Here is a 21,456-nt window from a genome sequence, read left to right as displayed (position 1 = left end):
ATTATTCATATGAAGTATAAGCAGACCTCAAATCTACCAGGACGAGGTGATTCCTGTTTATCCTGGGCAATAATATTAAATTGATATGCACAAGGCCTTTAAAGATAGATAATAATTAATTAATAATTAAGTTAATAACCATCCCTTCTTATCTGATTCCAACTTTTCAGATATTAGTTGAATTACATCAAAGTATTTTGGTCTGTACTATAATTGCAGAGGTGGAGGAAGGACTCTTACTTTGCTTTACTTAAGTAAAAGTACACACTAAAAGGTAAAAATATTCTGAAATAAAAATATACATTAACTTTTGACTTGAGCAAAGTAAGTACTTGCTTTAAAAATGTTAAAAGTAACTGTACTTGTATGATATGATTACATCAGAGTCTCTGTCCTGCAGCGATCTCTGTACTCGGAGATGAACTCTATGTCCTGAAATTAATTTGAGTTCTGGTATGAAGTAAATAAAACCAGTAAATAGATGCACTCCATTGGCGGGAATTATTCCAGGAGATTAATTAAATAAAATAAAAGTATTGCCTATTCTCTAACACAACCTTCTAATTTATCATTAACTGTGTCTACTGTATATTTTGTTTAATACAAAAATAACTCTGTCATATCAATACACAAGGCTGCAGATGATGCCACTAACAAACATCTTGTTGTCATATTAATTCATGGCTGAGTCATTGTGAGTTGTTTCTTCATCAGTGACGCTGGTGATGACAACATCATGTAGAAGCAGTGATTAAAAATAAAAATAATCTAAAAAGAAGACGACATTATACAAAAAGGTTTGTTAAGAGCTGATTTAAAAGAAGTAAATCTTCAAGTCTTGTCCTCAGTCAGGAGGTTCCAAAACCGAGGGTTTGTAAAATCACAGCTAAAAAAAACCCAATACATGTAACGAAATGCATTGTAAAATGTAGCGGAGAAGAAAGTATTTAATATTTGCTCACTTACGCGGTGGAGTAAAAGTTCTACTACAGTAAAGTACAGATCACCATCGTCATTTTTTCACCTTAACCATCCCAACCGAATGCTGAACCCTAACTTTAACCCTACCCTAACCTTTCCTTTATAACAGGATTAGTTCTCATTGCTCCCACATCATCTCCTGAAACGTGTTACTGGTTATATGTGTCTGATTATTTCTGTGAACATTCATGGAGCTTGAAACAAACTGGAAACTGATGTGAACTTTGTCGTTCACTGACAGGATGGGTCGACCGAGCCGTGACGTCAGGAGAGTGACAGAACACTGCCTCCTTTTGGTGGAAATAGAGACACACATTTATTTTTTGTGATTTTATTGTGGAAATAGTCCAGTGTAGAAGTTAATACACAGTACATTGATTAATAGTCTAGAAAAAAGGAAAACCCAAAAAATATCAAAGACGTTTGACCCCGGCTGTCTTAATAATGCTATAGATTATTACTGTTGGCACAATTTAGAATTGTTTATTTATCTCGCTGCTGATGCTCCACACACAACGAGCATTAAATGGACTTTTTACTGAATATTTAAAAACAGCTTTCACAATTCACGAATGATCCATCACAGCAAACATCATTCTCTCAGTATATTCAGACTGTTTCAGACCTGTTTCTCTGCCTGGTAGTTCTGAGGAAACCCATCACCCAATCATAACCAGAAAATCATTAAACAAAGATCAATTATTTTTTTTTTTTTTATAAATTCTGATCCCAGATGAACGTGAGAACCAACTGCTCACAGAAGCTAAAGTACAAGTCGGGAGAGACGTCAGATCCCTGTCACGTGTACATCAGAAATCCTGTGGAATTCTCTGGAGGTCGACACGTTCCTGGTTGGGGGAGAAACAAAGATTGGATATTTCATCTCAGTTTATACTTTGTTCTCCAACTGCAGGGGTTTTCAACCGGGGGTCCACGGCCCCCTGGTGGTCCGCGACAGCATTGCAGGGGGTCCGCGAAATTCGCTTTGATATTTCGACACATTTCCAGATTACTCTTGAATATCGTGAAAAATATATATAATGAGAAAAATATGTCTAAAATAATATAAGGTGCTGGTGATCATGAGGTTAAACTTAAGTAGGCCTCAATTGTTTGTGTGATATTGTATGATCATCATTTGTGACATATTTTGCATTACTTTGTCATCTTCCCTCTTCAGTTGTAGCCCCAGTTTATACTGATTGTTATTGATCACCGTTACTTTAACGTTCTCTCAACATGTCGGCTACATGTCTGAACATTTAAGTCATTAACGTTGTATATTGATGTACATATGGTTCTGAGATGCAGTACAACTACAAACTGCATTTTAATTTTGTTTCCAATTCTTAAGCATTGAAAATCAACCGTTTTTGTTGTTTTTACACAGATTTTTCTAGATTTGTTTGAGGTTTTTAAATAAAACCAACATGGAAAACCAAATGTTAAAACTTCCTTCTATCCACATGCATACACGCACACACACGTAGGCACGCGCGCGCGAAGGCACATCAGTGGGCCGCGGATTACTTTCTAGTCAGAATGGTCCCTGGGACAAAACCAGTTGAAAACCCCTGTTCTAGTGGGATGTATTTGTTGCGTCCTCACCTACGTTAGCAGTCTGTCACGTTTCAGACGCTGCATCGGTAAAGTTCGTTGACGCGGGCGACGTCATTCCTGCTCATGGCTGTGGCCCGTCCAAAGTCCATGTTGGGGTTGCTCCTGGCGACGATGGTTGGCTTTCTGTTTTTGCTGAAGGCGTATCTTTGAAGAGAACCCAAAGACAACATTATTGGTTTTGTCTTCGTTCATTAGCTCTGTTGTTATTCACTGACATTAGAAAAAGACATTCGCTGCATCAGGGTGGATCATTAAGCTGCAAGTCGGGTGTTGTATATGCATGGAAATAATTTGATCAGATTCAAGAAACAAGTAAATAAACAAAACCCAAAACACTTACTTGCTGTAATGCATCACAGAGTTGAAGTCGTAGGGAGTCCCCAAGTTGTTAGTCTGCTCTATATCAAAGTTGTGTTCCTTTCCTGCAGAGGGAGAGAGACATTTTAAATTAAACTGAGTTTTTATCCTTTTCACCTTTTCTTCAGTATGTAACCACCAAATATTGAATGGATTATTTGGTGCAGATATTCATGATCCCCAGAGGATGAACCCTAATGGGTTGGATGGCGTTGCAAGAAGTATTGTAGCAGCGGGTGAAAAACTATTATATGTCAGGGAAAACTATCGTACATAAGTCGTAGCCAAGAAAATCAAGATTTGAACAATAAATCAAAACAGCCAATGTTAAGACAAACAAATCATTGACTCCGCCCACAAATCTCACCATGTGAAAAAAACTATTATTTTTAAAAAAGCATATAAACTGGGTTCGTACTTCCGAGTATGGTTGGCTGGAAAGAGGCTTTGCTCCATATTCACGTACGACATCACGACAAGCGTAAGCACAGACGCAGGATCCACATTTTATATACTGATTATTAGAACTTCTAAATTATGAGATTATAGGATATTATCATTTCTTGGCATTATTGATTGCACATCATGCAAAGGGGAAAATGATAGAACAAATACTGTTGCCGGACGTCTGGCAGCGTTACGATCTACAGGGCTAATACGCAGGATATTTTGTCTGGATTTTTGGGCCAAGGGAGGAAGTGGAGAGGCGTCCTCCACCTTCAGATACAGTCCGTGGCACAAACAGATGAAATCGGCAGCGTGGAATGAAGGTTTTTGTGGATTAGCTCACCTGGTTGAATGTTCTCGGTGAGAATCTGAACGTATCTGTCCCTGTCGGAGCGGACCTGCTCGTGGTGGAAGCCCAGAGCATGGAGGACCTCGTGCTGCACCGTGCCTGTGTACAAACATCCGTTTCTCTGCAGGGACACAGCCTGTCCTCTACTCTGACGGCCTATGTACGACCAGCACCTGACACACATACACAGGGAAATTATTGTTAAAGACATATAGAAAAGTTATAGATAAGAAAGAGGTCACATTATCCATTTGGCTAAACCTTTATCGCCGGGAGAACATACTGTTTCGATCCCTGCCGTAACAAACAGAAACCTGTTCCCTGACCTGACTTCACTGTGGTTGAGCCTGAACTTTTAGGCTTCAACAGCACGAGAGCAGCGTCTGTTCTAAACCTGCTTGTTTGGAATGAGCTGTTCGCTGGATGCAGCTTTTCTCTCTGAAACTGGAAGAGTGACCTGCAGTGATAAAGAAGCCATTCGAGGTTCGCTGAAGCTCAACACAGAACCTGAGTGTGTGTTCCTACCCAGATCCGGAGTAGAAGTGGAGGTACTGCCTGTGATAATTGCGTCTCCACACAAAGCGAATGCATGTGGAGCTGTGGAAGGTCAGCAGGGCTCGGATGATGAGGTTGCGCTCTGAACTGGCTGCGGAGACAAAGTACAAGCTGCGTGTTATATAGACCATCTTTCAAAGTACAGTAACTTACATTCACAGTTTTTCAGATCATTCTTATTCAATTCAAAATATCTCTAGACACAGAACTTATGTCATGATTTCATGGGGAAAAAGTCAATATGAGAAGATCATTTTTGTTAGAAGTTCTAATGTTATTGGAAAAAGTCAATGTTATGAGTAAGGAGCTGTAATTTAATACGGAAAACTTAAATAATATGAGAATAAGGTCGTAAAAAAAATGAGAAAAAAGTCAATATTATGAAAATATAGGCAGTATTATGAGAATTAAGTTATTATTTGATGTAAATAATAGTATGATTGAGATAAAACTGAGGGAATGTGAGATGATTAGTGGAAGAAAAAAACCAATGCTTTCATATTATTACTTTAAAAAAAAAAAATAGATATAAAATACATTGAGAAGAAGTAAAAGCATCTCAAAATTATAGATGTACTTAGACAACGTGACTTTTCTACTGAAGGATTTTGTTTTTGAGCAAAAATCTCTTTTCGACCACTATGGAACTTTTTTTTAGTTTTTACTGGAAACAAAGCTGATGTTGACCAGACCGGTGGATCAGACTCACAGTAACGGGAGGAGAGGACCACTGGCACCAGGACATATCTTCCTCTCTTAGGCCACGCGCAGCCGGTGGCAGTGCAGGGATCTGCGTTCCTCTGGACATTCAGCCTAATGTCACCAAAGACTAGATTTGCTGAAGAACAACGACACAGACACTTACTATTTAAACCAGGAATCTGGAAGTTTACACATTTTTCATTTTTACACGAAAACCAGAGAGCGATCTAACTTTTTTCACTGTTCAAGTATCACTTTCTTTCAGTCATCAGGTTTTTCTATTTAAGGCAAAAAAGTTGGACCATATGAAATTATTTCTCACATAAGCCTTCGTTGACTTTTTCCAGGACATCAGAGACTGCTGGAGTTTCGTCTGCAGGTCGACACAGAAAATATCAGAAACAAGTGGCAGCAGAATCATTTTTAACGTTAACATGTGGGAAACTCTGCATTATTAAACTCACCCAATGCATTTTCGTCATCAGCTGCGTACTGTTACACAAAGTCACAATGTTACACATCAGATGCTGTTTGAAAATCTCATATCTGTTGTTGTGGAGGTTCCTTTACGGACCCTTTGCAAAAGCTTTCGTTCAACTTAAAGGCTCATTAATAAACAACTCAATTATTTCTCAAACACGTCGTCACCACGTTCACAACAGATGATTTTGATCTCAGCTGATAATGTGAAGATGCCTGGTTTTCACAGCAGAGTTCAACATCATGATCCCAGTTTTGAAACTTACCGCAGGGATGGCCGTCATGGAGAAGAAGAGGAGGAGGAGGAACACAGGCGTCATGATTCTGGTCCTCTCAGGTTCAGGCTCAAATCTGAAAATATACAGAAAATAATCAGTGTTTGAGGAATAAATTAGATCCAAATAAGTTTGGTGAGAACAAAAAGACCAGAGGAGTTTACCTGTTGTTCCAGGAGTCTGGAGCAGTGTGAGGCTGCTGCTCGGCTCCTCGCTTTTTATAGGCCGCTCGCAGAGGGCGTGGCTGAGGTTTCATCCGCAGGCACAATATGAAGATGCTTATCTTGAAAATCCAGTGATGGAGGATGTTTCAGATTCGCAAGTAGAATTTAAATACCCAAACATAAAAGATACATATCATATGAGCTGTTTGTTGCATGTGGTGACACTGGATGAAGCTTTTCTCTCTGAAACTGGAAGAGTGACCTGAAAAGATACATAAAACATAAAAGATACATACAAAACAATATATATGGATTAGTAGTTAAGAACATCAAAGCACAGTTTAGGTACTTTGTTAATGTGGGGTAGTGTAACCTTAAGAAAACATGCATCATGTGTTTTGTGTGTAAAGTCTTTAATTTTCATATAGCTGCCAAGCGATTGTGTAAGATGCAAGGTCAAATATGTCCAGCTGAAGAACAACATTTTAACAATGAGCCCTCCGGCTTGTTTCTCGGAGTTTTAAAATGCCTTTCTTTAAGTTAAAGCCTGGACTTAGATTTTTCTCTGAAACCAGAAAGAAAAACTCCCACAAGATTGTGCCGCCCAACATCATTCATCGCTGGTCCCTTGTCAAGTGTGTCGTCGTTAGACAGAACAATGTGTGAGAATGGATGAGTGATTTTCCACTGACAACCTGAACGTGGCTTATTGTTCACTTTGTTAAAGGGGCAGTTGAGACACAAATGAGGAAACAGGACTTATTTACAGAAGAGTCTCGTAAAACGACATGAATTCATTGCACAAATTAACAATATACAGAGAGAGATATTGAGAGATTTTACCTCAGAAAGGAAAATAAAAGGAAAGGATCAAAGAAAGGTGAATATCTAATATTTTAATCAAATGATAACACCACAAGACTTGTTTTCTCATATGTACGTGAATGTATTTCGCAGTATTTTCAAGAAGGACTGCAACCACCAATTATTTTTATTGTGAAGAATTTTGTTGTTTTCGTTTCCAGTTTTTCAACTTTAGAAGAAAGTCGAGTTCTGAGTGTTTCAAAGGGGTCGAGGTTAGTTCCGTCAGAAACAACAACAGCTGAGATTAAAGATTTGAGAGAACATTTATTACGAAATCAAGCGACAATGATGAGTGCTGGTGCTGCCTCGTTAGACCATGAACAATGTGGAGGTAAACCAGCAGGGTTTAAAGTCAGCAACACTCAGCAACAAAAAAACCTCCTCCAGTTAATCTGTTAACCAGGAAACACTCTCTTCTGACGTTTCACATGATTATGGTCGACAGGAGTGTGTACAGTAGCCATTGTTATTACAAGTCTCATCACTCATGACACTATCTGGAAGCACTTGAGAAAAAAACCCTCACCTGCGTTTAAAGCCTCGACTTCCATTACAAAGAAGAGTATGTTCTCTGGAATGTTGCCCGGCTGCATGTTCACACGTTTGACTTATAGATTCTGGGTAGCTCATACAAGTTCTACAGTGTAAGTTTCTCACTCTACTACTTACAGTGGGTACGGAAAGTATTCAGACCCCTTTACATTTTTCACTCTTTGTTTCATTGCAGCCATTTGCTAAAATCAAAAAAGTTCATTTTATTTCTCATTAATGTACACTCAGAACCCCATCTTGACAGAAAAAAACAGAAATATAGAAATTTTTGCAAATTTCTTAAAAAAGAAAAACTGAAATATCACATGGTCATAAGATTTCAGACCCTTTGCTCAGTATTGAGTGGGACCACCCTTTTGAGCTAGTACAGCCATGAGTCTTCTTGGGAATGATACAACACGTTTTTCACACCTGGATTTTGTGATCCTCTGCCATTCTTCCTTGCAGATCCTCTCCAGTTCCCCTCAGGTTGGATGGTGAACGTTGGTGGACAGCTATTTTCAGGTCTCTCCAGAGATGCTCAATTGGGTTTAGGTCAGGGCTCTGGCTGGGCCAGTCAAGAATGGTCATAGCGTTGTTCCGAAGCCACTCCTTTGTTATTTTAGCTGTCTGCTTAGGGTCATTGTACATCCTGGTGGCTACTGAACCAGCTAAAGATGACCATGTGGAATCTGAATTGTGTGCCGAGATGTTGGCAGCTGGGTCACAACGCAGGGGCGGCATTCGTCAGATGGTGCGTTTGAAAACCGGTAGCGTCACGGCGGCCAGACTGGACTTTCCCATTCTGAAGCTTCCTCCATTTGTGCTTCATTTCATCCCCAAGATATGAAGGCTCCAACCGGGGGATCCTTTTCTGGACCTGAGCTATCCCAGGATTCATTGCACTTTGGTGACTTTCAAAGAGGTTGTGGTGCCGGCAACTCAACCGCTAAACGTATGTTCAAAAAAACCAAGGGGCATAAAAACGTTATTGTGGTGTCCAAATGCAGCTCTGTTGCTAGGCGATGGCAGCATGTGCGAGACCGGCTGGTGATGCCGATCAAGGAAATCCTCTATAAACCAGAGCGGCTCATTCTGGTTCAGTCCTCGGGATCTATGCGACCGGCGATGACCTCCTCCTTCATGGGCCACGTAGACCACGACCCCAGAATTGGGACACGACTTATATCTTGTGTCTTTAAGGCTCATTTGGGGGCTTCTGGTTCGAAAAACTGGTCTTCCTGTTACAGCCCGTTCAAACAGGCCCATCTCAAACTGAACCCAAATAACCTTTCCCTTCAGTCTGGCTGTGTCCCACCTACTCTCAAGGTTGCTGTCATCCGTCCCCTTCTCAAGAAACCCACCCTGGACCCGGAGGTTCTAGCCAATTACAGGCCTATCTCCAACCTTGCCTTCCTGTCCAAGGTGTTAGAGAAGGTAGTCGCTTCTCAACTTCAGGACCACCTCAAACATAACAGCTTGTTTGAAAAGTTTCAGTCAGGATTTCGTTCAGCCCACAGCACTGAAACGGCTTTGCTCAAGGTTACAAATGACCTGCTGATGACAGCCGATGCAGGATCACCCTCACTCCTCATCCTCCTTGACCTGACAGCTGCATTTGACACAGTGGATCACACTCTCCTCCTAGAGCGCCTCTACAACGCTGTTGGACTATCAGACTCTGCACTCAAGTGGTTTCAGTCCTACCTCTCTGGCAGAACTGAATATGTCTCACTGGGAAGATGCAAGTCCAGACTGCTCCCTGTCTCCTGTGGTGTTCCGCAAGGGTCGGTCCTCGGCCCCATCCTCTTCATTATTTACATGCTCCCCCTCGGTCGTGTCATCAGCAAACATAGGATGTCCTTCCACTGTTATGCTGACGACACACAGCTTTACATCAAAACTGCCCCAAACCCCTCTGCAGCCATTTCATGTCTCACCGCCTGTCTTGGGGAGATTAAGACATGGATGAGCAGCAACTTTCTCAAGTTAAACAGTAGCAAAACTGAAGCCCTCCTTGTTGGAATTCCACACCAGGTTCAGTCATCCTCCATAACTCAGCTCACCTTCGACGGTCAGGTCATACCCCTCTCCTCCACAGTCACTAATCTGGGAGTTAGGTTTGATTCTCACCTGACCTTTAATGACCATATAAAAAACCTGTGCAAAACCTCCTTTTACCATCTCAAAAACATCTCCAAACTCCGCCCCACTTTAACCCTGTCAGATGCAGAGAAGCTCGTCCACGCATTCATCTCCTCTAGACTGGACTACTGCAATTCCCTTTTCACTGGGATCACTGGCAAGAACATCCAAAAACTGCAATTCATTCAAAACAGCGCTGCCAGGATCCTGATGAGAGTCCGTAAATATGAGCACATAACACCAATTCTCCACTCACTCCACTGGCTCCCTGTCTCAACCCGGATTGAATACAAAGTCCTACTCCTCACCTATAACTGCATAAATGGACATGCACCTCCCTACCTACAAGAACTCATCACTCCCCAAACCTCCACCCGCACCCTCAGATCTACAAGTAGCTCGCTCCTTCGGGTTCCCAACACCAAGCTCCGCACCATGGGCGACCGGGCCTTTTGCTCAGCAGCGCCCCGCCTATGGAATGGTCTCCCTGACCACCTGAGGGCAACACAGACCCTGGACTCTTTTAAGACTGGCCTAAAAACCTTTTTATTCAAGAAGGGGTTTTTACTTTGAGTTGAGTTTTTTAGGACTTTGTTTTTAACTATGTACTTGTGGCACTCTGAGATCCTCGGATGAAGAGTGCCTTACAAATAAAATGAATTATTATTATAACTCATGATACTTATCATTTCACCTATATCCTTCCTACAGAGAAATTGTGAAATCTGAACGTTTGTGGCATCACAAATGTTGGAAATAGTTAGAAAATCTGTTTATTTCAGTTCTCTCCTGAAAATACTGGCCCCAGTTAACATTGAAATCTGTGTGGGAGGTCAATGGTTCATATTTGAGGTTCATGGCACAAAATATCCTCATTGTGCGACAGAGGACACCTTTATCTTTGTTGATGTTTCTATATTTAAGAGCTTTGTCTTTCAGTTTGAGAGCAGGTGAGTGTTTGTAATGAGGCTTTCTGAACACATCACATATTTTGATTGGGAACAATTCTACAGTCGATCCAATGTAATGAATTTTTAAGTTGAAGTCCATTCTTTTAGATGTACATGCATTGGACGGCTTTGGCTCTGTAGGTAGAGCGGGTCGTCCAAGTGCACTTGCCAAACTGCATTCAGAAGATTGTTCACGTCAGACACTTGAGCACATGATGAATAGACGTGTCTGAGCAGTGGATCATGGTGTCACTCAAACTTACAGAAGCACACAAAAGCGTGCGTGCAAAATGACATGTGACGGGAGAATGGCGGTTATGTAAGTAGCATGTTTACGACTGTCGGCTGTGTGGCAACATTTCTGGGTGAAAGGGCTTAGGAACATTAGAACAGAGACTGTCCAAACCAGAAGAACAGCACCTATCCTTTGTACAAATGTTTAAAATATTTTCTGCAAAACTAAAGGTAGCACAACACTCACTGTTGGCTCCTAAACGTCATGGGTGGGGGATTGCTGCACGTATGAACGTTGGTTTCAGGTTTGATCAGATCCCAAATTTTGGACCAGTAAAATCAGTTGGGAACAGTTCAGCCCATGATGAGGGTTGAACATGTCCCGACCACAACCAAGGACGTTCATCTCTGGAGCCTTACTCGTAAAAAGACCTTTACCAAGACATCAACTTGGAAAGATTATAGAGTTTTTGGTGATGAGGGTCCGACACCGGTGTGGAGGTGATGATTTTGCTCGATCCCACTTCTACCGAACTTTATTTGTGAGATCCAAACCCCGATGACCCGGTTGATAAGGTCAGTGACATTAGAGACTTCTACTATCAATCAGATGCAGGGTGCACTGTCGCCAACGTGACCGATTCTCAAACCTGGAACAGCACTTCCTGCCACACACAGTAAGATCTCATCATTCAGCAAAGCACAATGGATCATCAGTCAAATCAGGGAAATATTAACAAGTATAACACAAGGGCTTACGCTTCTGTTCCTATGATCCAAATAATTTCTGCTTGTTGGTGATTTGTTGGGGCCTGTACGATTGAAGCAAGCTCAACATACCCAGGATATGTTTCATCATCTGGCTTCAATGAACCTGACATTGGTCGTCGTGGATATTCTGTACAACAAGACTGGTTATCAATAGGCCAGGTTAACCTTGGTTTCCTAGCCGGCATTTTCAGAACCATGAATACAATTCTGAATATATATTACAAGAAAAGCTGAATCCTGCAGGTGGAGTTGTTTTTATTCCAGATTAGGAGCTAAATATTTTTTAGCTAATATTAACGGTCATGTAATGAATCGCATGAAATTGCACCCTAATAATTCACTTTGTTCAGAGTCACTTTTGAATGTCACTAAAACTGGACTGGCATGAATCGGCGTTTCTTCTTTATTCATGTTTCTGATGCTGCTGCTCATAATTAACTCTGCTCCTTCCGCATGAACTTGCTCGCAGCTCGCCAGGAAAACCCAGAGTTACCTGACCAGCTGACCAGCTCTGTCCCACAGCTCTGTCCCACAGGTTATGCAGAACGGCCAATGTGAGGTTCAGTGAAGCTAGATAACGATCCTGAGTGTGTTGAACTAGCTTCATAGTTCAGGTGTTTTGAAATGCATTGGAATTTTTGTGTAATTAATCTAGGTTTGACACCAAGATGGCAAACTGTGTTATCCAAAGGTAACTGCTCTGTTTAATGACAAAGTAAAATCATATAGTGACAACGATAATGGGAAAAACAAGGTGTAATGGTTTCTACAACAGCACTAATTCCAATGATAATACTGCTAAAAATTATAATAGTAATACTTAAGTGGTGTTTCTCTCTCTCTCTCTCTCTCTCTCTCTCTCTCTCTCTCTCTCTCTCTCTCTCTCTCTCTCTCTCTCTCTCTCTCTCACACACACACACACAGACATACACACACAGAGTCTTAAACAGACCTTTTGGATTAATTTAAAATATGATTCTATGTTTTATTTTGTTTATCTTAACTTGTGTGCCTGGTTGTTTGACTTCCTGTCAGTGTGACTCACCCTAGTGTCCAGTTATCCAGTTCATCTGGCCTAACCTCATGCCTCCTGTGTGGCTCCTCCTGTTTTCTATACTTTGTTCTTTCTTTGACTTTTTATAAGCCTGATTTATTCTCATGACATATTCTTGTTTCTACAGAATACATTTTGAATCCTGAAATCCATGCACAAACAAACAGTAAGTTGCAGGTTAATTCTAAAATTAAAACAATCATAAAAGTTTAAAAGTTGACTTGAAGTTGGGGACAATTTGTGTTTCACTCCCATCGATCATTGTCATTACTGTTGTTCATGTTTTTAGAAACTCTTCACTTTCTTTCTGCACTTATTACAAAACTTGGGACACCCTGCCCTCTACTGGCCTGAACCATGTATAGCCCTTCAGCACGATGTCATCATACAGTATGTACAGTATATATATGTGGGGGACATAGCTGTATATTTATGATGTATATGGGGATATTTATATATGTGTATGATGTATATGGTGACATTTATGTATATTTTAAGATATACATTGGGACATTGATGTGTATTTTTGATGTTAATGGAGACAGAATGGGGACACTTGTCCTCCTTAAAGTACGGAATATTATCAATTGTATTTAAAGTAATAGTACTAATATTAGAAAAAGGGGATATGTGGCCGTATTATAGAAATAATCCAAACGCTCAATGGCAAATGTATATTAATCGATAGCTGGATGATTTGTTGTAGTTCTATTGGGCACATTATTATTTGGACCTGATGATGGTGCTAGATCAAAACTCAGAGCCTCACCAACGTTTTACCAATTCGTCCTGAGGCTGATCATAAATGTCAGAACCAATTTTCACCACAATCCGTCCAACAGCTGTTTAGAATGTGTGAGAGTCTTTAAAAACAGGTGAAGAAAGTAAACTTCCCCAGGAATGTGTCTGTTGTTGAAACTCGACGACAAGAGTCTGATGTGACTCATTCCCCCGTGAACATAATATGGCTACTGAAAATTCTGAAAGATTTTCCTGACAAACCACTTTTTTGCTTAAAGTCATAAATACAAGAAAAAAAACAACATAGCTCAGAAATTACCAAAATTTAGTTTCTCATTTGCTCCTCTGGACGTCCTGCACTACGAAAAGAGTTCAACATCTCAGGATATCTTCCTGCTATCAAGCTTATCTTAATCTAACAAATACTAAAGGGAGTATGTGAATAAGTGCTGAAAATATTCTTCATAAACAACCACAACAATAATGATGATGATGATCCTGGAAGGAAAAGATCAATTGATTCCAACTTCAAATAAACCTTTAAAGAGATTTTATGTTTGTTTTAATTTGTAAGAATAAACCTGTAACGTGACATATGTAACACATGTGTGTGTGAGAGTATTTCAGGGCTTGAAATGGAGTCTGAAAAACAAGAAAGGTCTTATACGTACAATTTACAATAACTCAGGTTGGCAGAAAGATCCAACACTTACAAAGAAAAGTTGAAAGTATGAGGAAACAACGGTGAGTTCATCAGAAGCAGGATGAGTCAAACAGAACAATGAATAGAAATTACATCACAAACAATGAAGGTGTTATAAAACACAGGAGCAACACATTCGGGTGGGGCAGAACATAAAACACACAAAGTGCAAGAGAAAATAAAAATTTCAATTAATTGTTATGTTACACACATATTGTCAAGGCTCTTGTAAAGTCAAACCCTGAAGATTATTATAATGAAACTCAACAGTTCCAACAATAAGCACTAATCCACCAGTGAGAGTTTCTGCTGCAGTCAAGATGAACTCTCTTTAAAGGAGGCGGAGTCTACTACTGACCATCTGTGATTGGAGCATGATCTCAGGTATTTCTCCTGCACGTTGTTAGCAGCTCCAAACACGATCACTTCTCTTTACCAGATAACAAATCTACAACCTGAGTTATCCACAGGAAACTGCTCTGTTTAATGACAAAGTAAAATCATAATGTGACAACGATTGTGGAAAAAACAAGTTGTAATGGTTTTTACAACAGCACTAATGCCAATGATAATAGTAATACTTAGGTAGTCTCTCTCTCTCTCTCTCTCTCTCTCTCTCTCTCTCTCTCTCTCTACACACACATCGGACACAGAGTCATAAACAGACCTTTTGGATTAATTTAAAATATGATTCTATGTTTTATTTTGTTTATCTTAACTTGTGTGCCTGGTTGTTTGACTTCCTGTCAGTGTGACTCACCCTAGTGTCCAGTTATCCAGTTCAACTGGCCTAACCTCATGCCTCCTGTGTGGCTCCTCCTGTTTTCTATACTTTGTTCTTTCTTTGACTTTGACACTTGGGACACCCTGCCCTCTACTGGCCTGAACCATGTACAGCACTTCTGCACTATATCATCATACAGTATATAAAGTATATATATATGGGGGACATTGCTGTATATTCATGATGTATATGGGGATATTGATATATGTGTATGATGTATATGGTGACATTTATGTATATTTTAAGATATACATTGGGACATTTATGTGTATTTTTGATGTTAATGGAGACAGAATGGGGACACTTGTCCTCCTTAAAGTACGGAAATATTATCAATTGTATTTAAAGTAATAGTACTAATATTAGAAAAAGGGGATATGTGGCCGTATTAGAGAAATAATCCAAACGCTTGATCAATGGCAAATGTATATTAATCGATAGCTGGATGAATTGTTGTAGTTCTATTGGGCACATTATTATTTGGACCTGATGATGGTGCCAGATCAAAACTCAGAGCCTCACCAACGTTTTACCAATTCTTCTTGAGGCTGATTATAAATGTCAGAACCAATTTTCACCAAAATCCGTCTAACAACTGTTTAGAATGTGTGAGAATCTTTAAAAACAGGTGAAGAAAGTAAACTTCCCCAGGAATGTGTCTGTTGTTGAAACTCGACGACAAGAGGCTGATGTGACTCATTCCCCCGTGAACATAATATGGCTACTGAAAATTCTGAAAGATTTTCCTCACAAACCACTTTTTCGCTTAAAGTCATAAATACAAGAAAAAAAACAACATAGCTCAGAAATTACCAAAACTTAGTTTTTCTCATTTGCTCCTCTGGACATCCTGCACTACGAAAAGAGTTCAACATCTCAGGATATCTTCCCGCTATTGACCTTAACTTAATCTAACAAATACTAAAGGGAGTATGTCAATAACTGCTGAAAATATTCTTTATTAACAACCACAATAATAATGATGATGATGATACTGGAGGGAAAAGATCAATTGATTCCATCTTCAAATAAACATTGAAGAGATTTTATATTTGTTTTAATTTGTGAGAATAAACCTGTAATGTGACATATGCAACACGTGTGTGTGAGAGTATTTCAGGGCTTGAAATGGAGTCTGAAAAGCAAGAAAGGTCTTATACGTACAATTTACAATAACTCAGGTTGGCAGAAAGATCCAACACTTACAAAGAAAAGTTGAAAGTATGAGGAAACAATGGTGAGTTTACCAGTAGCAGGATGAGTCAAACAGAACAATGAATAGACATTACATCACAAACAATGAAGGTGTTATATAACACAGGAGCAACACATTCGGGTGGGGCAGAAAATAAAACACACAAAGTGCAAGAGAAAATAAAAATTTCAATTAAATGTTACTAGGGTTGCAAAGGGGAGGAAAGTTTCCAGAAACTTTCCATAGGAAGTTAAGCTTGGGAATTTTGGGAATTGTGAAAAAAAAACAAAAAGACTCAAATTAAACGCTGAGCAATAAAAACATCATTAAAAACTCTATTTTAAAGATGTATAGAATGCAGCACACGCTGCACGTTGAGTTTCAACCCTCCACTGTGCATTCTTCCATCAAATGCACAGATAACTCCCAGCATCCTTCACTCTACAGCAGGGCTATTGAGGCCTGCTGTAGTGTGCAGGACTAGTCAGGTAAGTTTCGATGATATTACTGGGGAAAATATATTAGCATGTTGATTGAGGATTGTTCATCTGTTCATCTAGCCTATTTCCATTCATTTATCCATCAATTGTCAAATATTTTTTACAGACGATTCCAATTGTTTGGAACTATTTATATCTCTGGCATTGCATTAGTGCTTTTTCACAAACTTTTTTCTCATCTTATTCTACAGAACAATGCCACGTGCACTATCTCATGTGTGGAGACATTTCACCCCATCCAATGTAGAAGGAAAGGCTGTGTACATTTGAAAAAAATACTGTGCAAAGACCTATGTTAAGAATGACACAACGATGCAGAAGCATATAGTCAAGTGCCCAAAGTTTCCTCAGGGCTCAAATCAGCCTATGACACAACAAAATGTTTATATTTATGTCTGTATATGACAAGGTAAATACAGTTAGTATAAATTATCCACAAAATTTTCAGTTTATTCCCGTTAATTCCCGTATATTCCCGTATATTCCCGTTAATTCCCGTTAATTCCCGTTAATTCCCATGGAAAGTTTCCAACTTTGAATATTCCCGGAATTTTGCAACCTTAAATGTTACACACATATTGTCAAGGCTCTTGTAAAGTCAAACCCTGAAGATGTTATAGAAAAATTCAACAGTTCCAACAATAAGCACTAATGCATCGGTCTCGTCCGAATCCATTTCAGGTGATTCTCCACCAGTGAGAGTTTCTGCTACAGTCAAGATGAACTCTCTTTAAAGGAGGCGGAGTCTACTACTGACCATCTGTGATTGGAGCATGATCTCAGGTATTTCTCCTGCACGTTGTTAGCAGCTCCAAACACGATCACTTATTTTTACCAGATAACAAATCTACAACCTGAGTTATCCACAGGAAACTGCTCTGTTTAATGACAAAGTAAAATCATATAGTGACAACGATTGTGGAAAAAACAAGGTGTAAGGGTTTTTACAACAGCACTAATGCCAATGATAATGGTAATACTTAGGTAGTCTACCTGAGCCTGGGGCCGGAGATCGTAAACCCCCCCACCCCCATGCAGAGAAAAACTCTTTGATTGGGTTTAGAAAGGGAGAGTATTGTGGAAGGTATAGTACTGTAAACTGTGGATGGTGTTGAAACCAGTTCTGGACCAGAGCAGGTGGAATGACACATTGTCCCATATGACAATGTATTGCATCTGGTGCATGTGGTTTACTGCTGTGACGATGTTGTGCAATCGCTCCAAAAATGTGAGAATGTGAGGTGTGTTGTAAGGGCCCAGGTGTGACGGAGGAGGACCCCATTCTGTGCAATGGCAGCACAAAGGGTGATGTTACCTCCACGTTGCCCTGGGACATTGATTATAGCCCCGTGGCCAATGATATTTCTGCGTCTCTTTCTTGCTTATGTCAGGTTAAACCCTGCCTCATCTATATATGAATTCATGCAGGATTTCCTCCGCATCCATCTGTAAAACTCTCCGAAATACAGTGAAAGACAACATTGTGTAGTTCAGCATAGGTCTGGTATACAGTACATTTACATTATAAAGGTTACGTGTGCAGTATGCAACACCACAGTGCTAAAGAGAACAATACATCCCTCCACATACTCATGCTGCAGCCTTCTCCTCCTCCGTGGATTCCCCCTCTCACCCTCACTCTTCCTCTTCCTCTTCCTCCTTCTCCTCCTCCGTCGATTCCCCCTCTCACCCTCACTCTTCCTCTTCCTCCTTCTCCTCCTCCGTGGATTCCCCTCTCACCCTCACTCTTCCTGTTCCTCCTTCTCCTCCTCCGTGGATTCCCCCTTTCACCTTCACTCTTCTTCTTTTTTGAGCACAAGCTCCATTTTGGTTGAAGACAGGTGAACTCAGCTGCTGCTTTTGTATAGTGTTTAAACCTGATTGGTGTGTCTAAAATTAAGCAGTAATGTGTTTGCACACCCGATGGCTGTGTTTACAGTTTTTCTCAGTTGTTAACACACAAAAAGCAAAAATTCGGCACAATTTGCACAACATTCACTTCATGTACCAATAGCTTGACCCAATTTGGCACTACTTCACACTCCCTTATCTCATTAGACTCTGACTTTCCTTCTTTACACTCTGATGTAAATTTCACATCATCTTGTTGTCAAAACACTACACACAATGTTCAGTTGTTGCACACACTTCTCAAGAAAAATATCAAAGCATCAACCTACAACACACAAATACTCAAATCTCTAAACATTCAGGTCTGTTGAACGATTTGCAATCAGGACTGCGGCATAAAAGTGCCTTCAGCCTTTGTTTTGTTTGATGAACAATGGAATAGAATAGAATACAGTGTGCTCACAGTATTTATATTTTGCAGGACTTAAAGAGAACCACACCATGGAGGAAGAACACGAATGTTCACAGCCGAACAGGAGACTGGAATTGTAGATATGGTTTGTGAGAACAACTCTATCACACTCAGACAAATAAGAACTAGGATCCTGGCTGACCATGCTACATTTAGAAACGTCCATACCGTCAGTTCTTCTACATTGGACCGTATTCTTCATAGGAATGCCATGCGGAGGAAACAAGTGAACAGGGTCCCATTCAAACAGAACCCAGACGCATCAAGGAGTTACGGCGAGAGTTTGTGCTTGTTAGTACCAAACATTCAGCACTGACACATGCATGTATTGTACCTGTAATCCAATATTGTTCCTTTTCTACAGTGTCTCACTGTAGCCCAATGTGTTGAACTTGCATTCTCATGCTGTCTGTGTCAGTACTGTACTGTTCTCTGTGTGTACTGAAATAAACCTTCTTTTGCTGCATATTTGTGTGCTGTTTTATGTTTGACTATGAAAAAAGTAGGCCTACACTGAGACAGTTTACAAAAGGAGAAATGGCTAATTCTCCAGAGTCATTGTCATTCATATGGTGTGTTCCATTTTGATGATTGTGTTTTCAATTTTGCACTTCAGTGTGCTGTAAATGCTTGGAAGCGTGTAAGCAAATGCTTAGTTGTGTGTTCTCAATAAATGGTATGTGTGTGTCATTTGAAAACATGGCTGTGTGTACCAAATGAAAACACGAGTTCCATTTTGATGGCAAAGAGTCATCTTGCAAAGGGAGTGTCAGGTTTAGCATTTTGTGTGTGAGGTTTTCAGTTTTCTGTGTGCATTTTTGAGAAAGCCGTTATTGTTTTGAAAAACGTGTGTTAACAATTGTGAAAAACTGTAACCAATTGGCTCATGGGGGGGTCATTTGACAGTCAGTGCTTAGGAATTGCAAGGAAGTGACATCTTCATATACTTCTGTGTCTAATGCATACAAGTGTGTTTAGTGTTTTGCAAATCACTGTGTGTATTGTTTTGCAAAAAGTGTGAAGCTGACACTGTGCTTATAGTGGTGCAGATCTGGGCTCATGTTATACTCCTTGAGTGTAAGGTTTTGATAATTGTGTAATACTTTTGATTTTAGTGTTTAAGCAATCGAAAAAAACTGTAATGCTGCAGCCTTCTCCTCCTCCGTGGATTCCCCCTCTCACCCTTACTCTTCTTCTTTTTTGAGCACGAGCTCCATTTTGGTTGAAAACAGGTGAACTCTGCATTTGTATAGTGCTTTAACCTGATTGGTGTGTCTAAAATTAAGCAATCATGTGTTTGCGCTCCCGATGGCTGTGTTTAATCAATTGGCTCATAGGGTGGTCATTTGACAGTCAGTGCTTGGGAATTGCAAGGAAGTGACATCTTCATACACTTCTGTGTCTAATGTATACAAGTGTGTTGACATTGTGCTTATAGTGGTGCAGATCTGGGCTCATGTTATGCTCCTTGAGTGTAAGGTTTTGATAATTGTGTAATACTTTTGATTTTAGTGTTTAAGCAATCAAGAAAAACTGTATTACAAAACTTGGGATACCCTGTCCTCTACTGTCCTGAACTATGTACAGCCATGTACAGCCCTTCTGCACTATATTATCATATATATATGGGGTCACCGAGGTATATTTATGATGTATATGGGGACAGAGATGTATAAGAAAATCAAATCATCGTCATCATCCAGCTGGGAGCTCACATCAAGCGCATGGGACGTCTATTTAATCATAGTTTCTCTTTCTTTCCCATTTGCTCCTCTGGACGTCCTGCACTTCGAAGAGAGTTCAACACACACAGGATATCTTCCCGCTATCGAGCTTAACTTAATCTAACAAATACTAAAGGGAGTATGTGAATAAGTGCTGAAAATATTCTTCATAAACAACCACAACAATAATGATGATGATGATCCTGCAGGGAAAAGATCAATTGATTCCATTATCAAATAAACCTTTAAAGAGATTTTATGTTTTATTTAATTGGTAAGAATAAACCTGTCACGTAACATATGTAACACGTGTGCGTGAGAGTATTTCAGGGCTTGAAATGGAGTCTGAAAAACAAGGCAGGTTGTTATTCAAAAAATATTCACATATACATTTTACAAGAACTCAGGTTGGCAGAAAGATTAAACACTTACCAAGAAAAGTTGAAAATATGAGGAAACAACGGTGAGTTTACCAGAAGCAGGATTAGTCAAACAGAACAATGAATAGACATTTCATCACAAACAATGAAACACATTCCAGGGGGGCATCAATCAAAACACATGTCAAAGTTAAAGTACACTGTCAAGTACTTATCAGGAAGCTGGGAACACGCACCCAGGTCTGATCAACCTGTGGTGGGCCGGCCTTAGAAGAGAGTCTGCTGTGAACAAGATGTTGAAACACGTGATGACACTAAAGTACACAACTTAAGATATGTCACTAACCTCCCATAACATCAACTGGTTGCATTACTTAGTGTGGCAGAACGTACATTACGTATTCACAATCTTGTCCTACGTTCTAAAATGGGACAGTGTTTAGTTTATAAAGGCATCGAGGTTATGTTGTGGATCTACTGAGCTGACACATGGCTTTCATACTGCTGCTATACAAGCCAGTAGCCAGAAGCTTTACCTTTAGCCTCAGGTGCTCTGTACCAAGGCCAAAACACTCGATGACACTAAGTAGCTGCCTCTACTGACACACCCTTAACTGTGGTGACACC

General features: G+C 40.0%; 1 protein-coding gene across 1 annotated transcript; it reads right to left on the bottom strand.

Moving 5' to 3' along the window:
• Positions 1–2,612: 2,612 nt before the first annotated feature.
• Positions 2,613–5,811, bottom strand: LOC132998819 (high choriolytic enzyme 1-like). The gene is made up of 8 exons (XM_061068566.1): positions 5,758–5,811; positions 5,476–5,503; positions 5,334–5,384; positions 5,019–5,147; positions 4,280–4,400; positions 3,749–3,927; positions 2,942–3,023; positions 2,613–2,745 (listed from the first exon to the last, which is right to left on the bottom strand). Exons 1-8 carry the CDS (start codon positions 5,809–5,811, stop codon positions 2,613–2,615), a joined length of 777 nt encoding a protein of 258 aa, XP_060924549.1.
• Positions 5,812–21,456: the final 15,645 nt, after the last annotated feature.

The sequence above is a fragment of the Limanda limanda genome, chromosome 3 (assembly GCF_963576545.1).
Source record: "Limanda limanda chromosome 3, fLimLim1.1, whole genome shotgun sequence".
Lineage (NCBI taxonomy): Eukaryota > Metazoa > Chordata > Actinopteri > Pleuronectiformes > Pleuronectidae > Limanda > Limanda limanda.
This window is presented reverse-complemented; position numbering and strand designations above follow the sequence as displayed.

Excerpts from the sequence above, each read along its gene's own strand:
- LOC132998819 (XM_061068566.1), bottom strand. The coding sequence starts at position 5,811 with ATGACGCCTGTGTTCCTCCTCCTCCTCTTCTTCTCCATGACGGCCATC. Across the intron at positions 5,504-5,757 it reads CCATGACGGCCATCCCTGCG|TACGCAGCTGATGACGAAAA; the intron begins GTAAGTTTCAAA and ends TTTGTGTAACAG. Across the intron at positions 5,148-5,333 it reads AAAAGTCAACGAAGGCTTAT|CAAATCTAGTCTTTGGTGAC; the intron begins GTGAGAAATAAT and ends GTTGTTCTTCAG.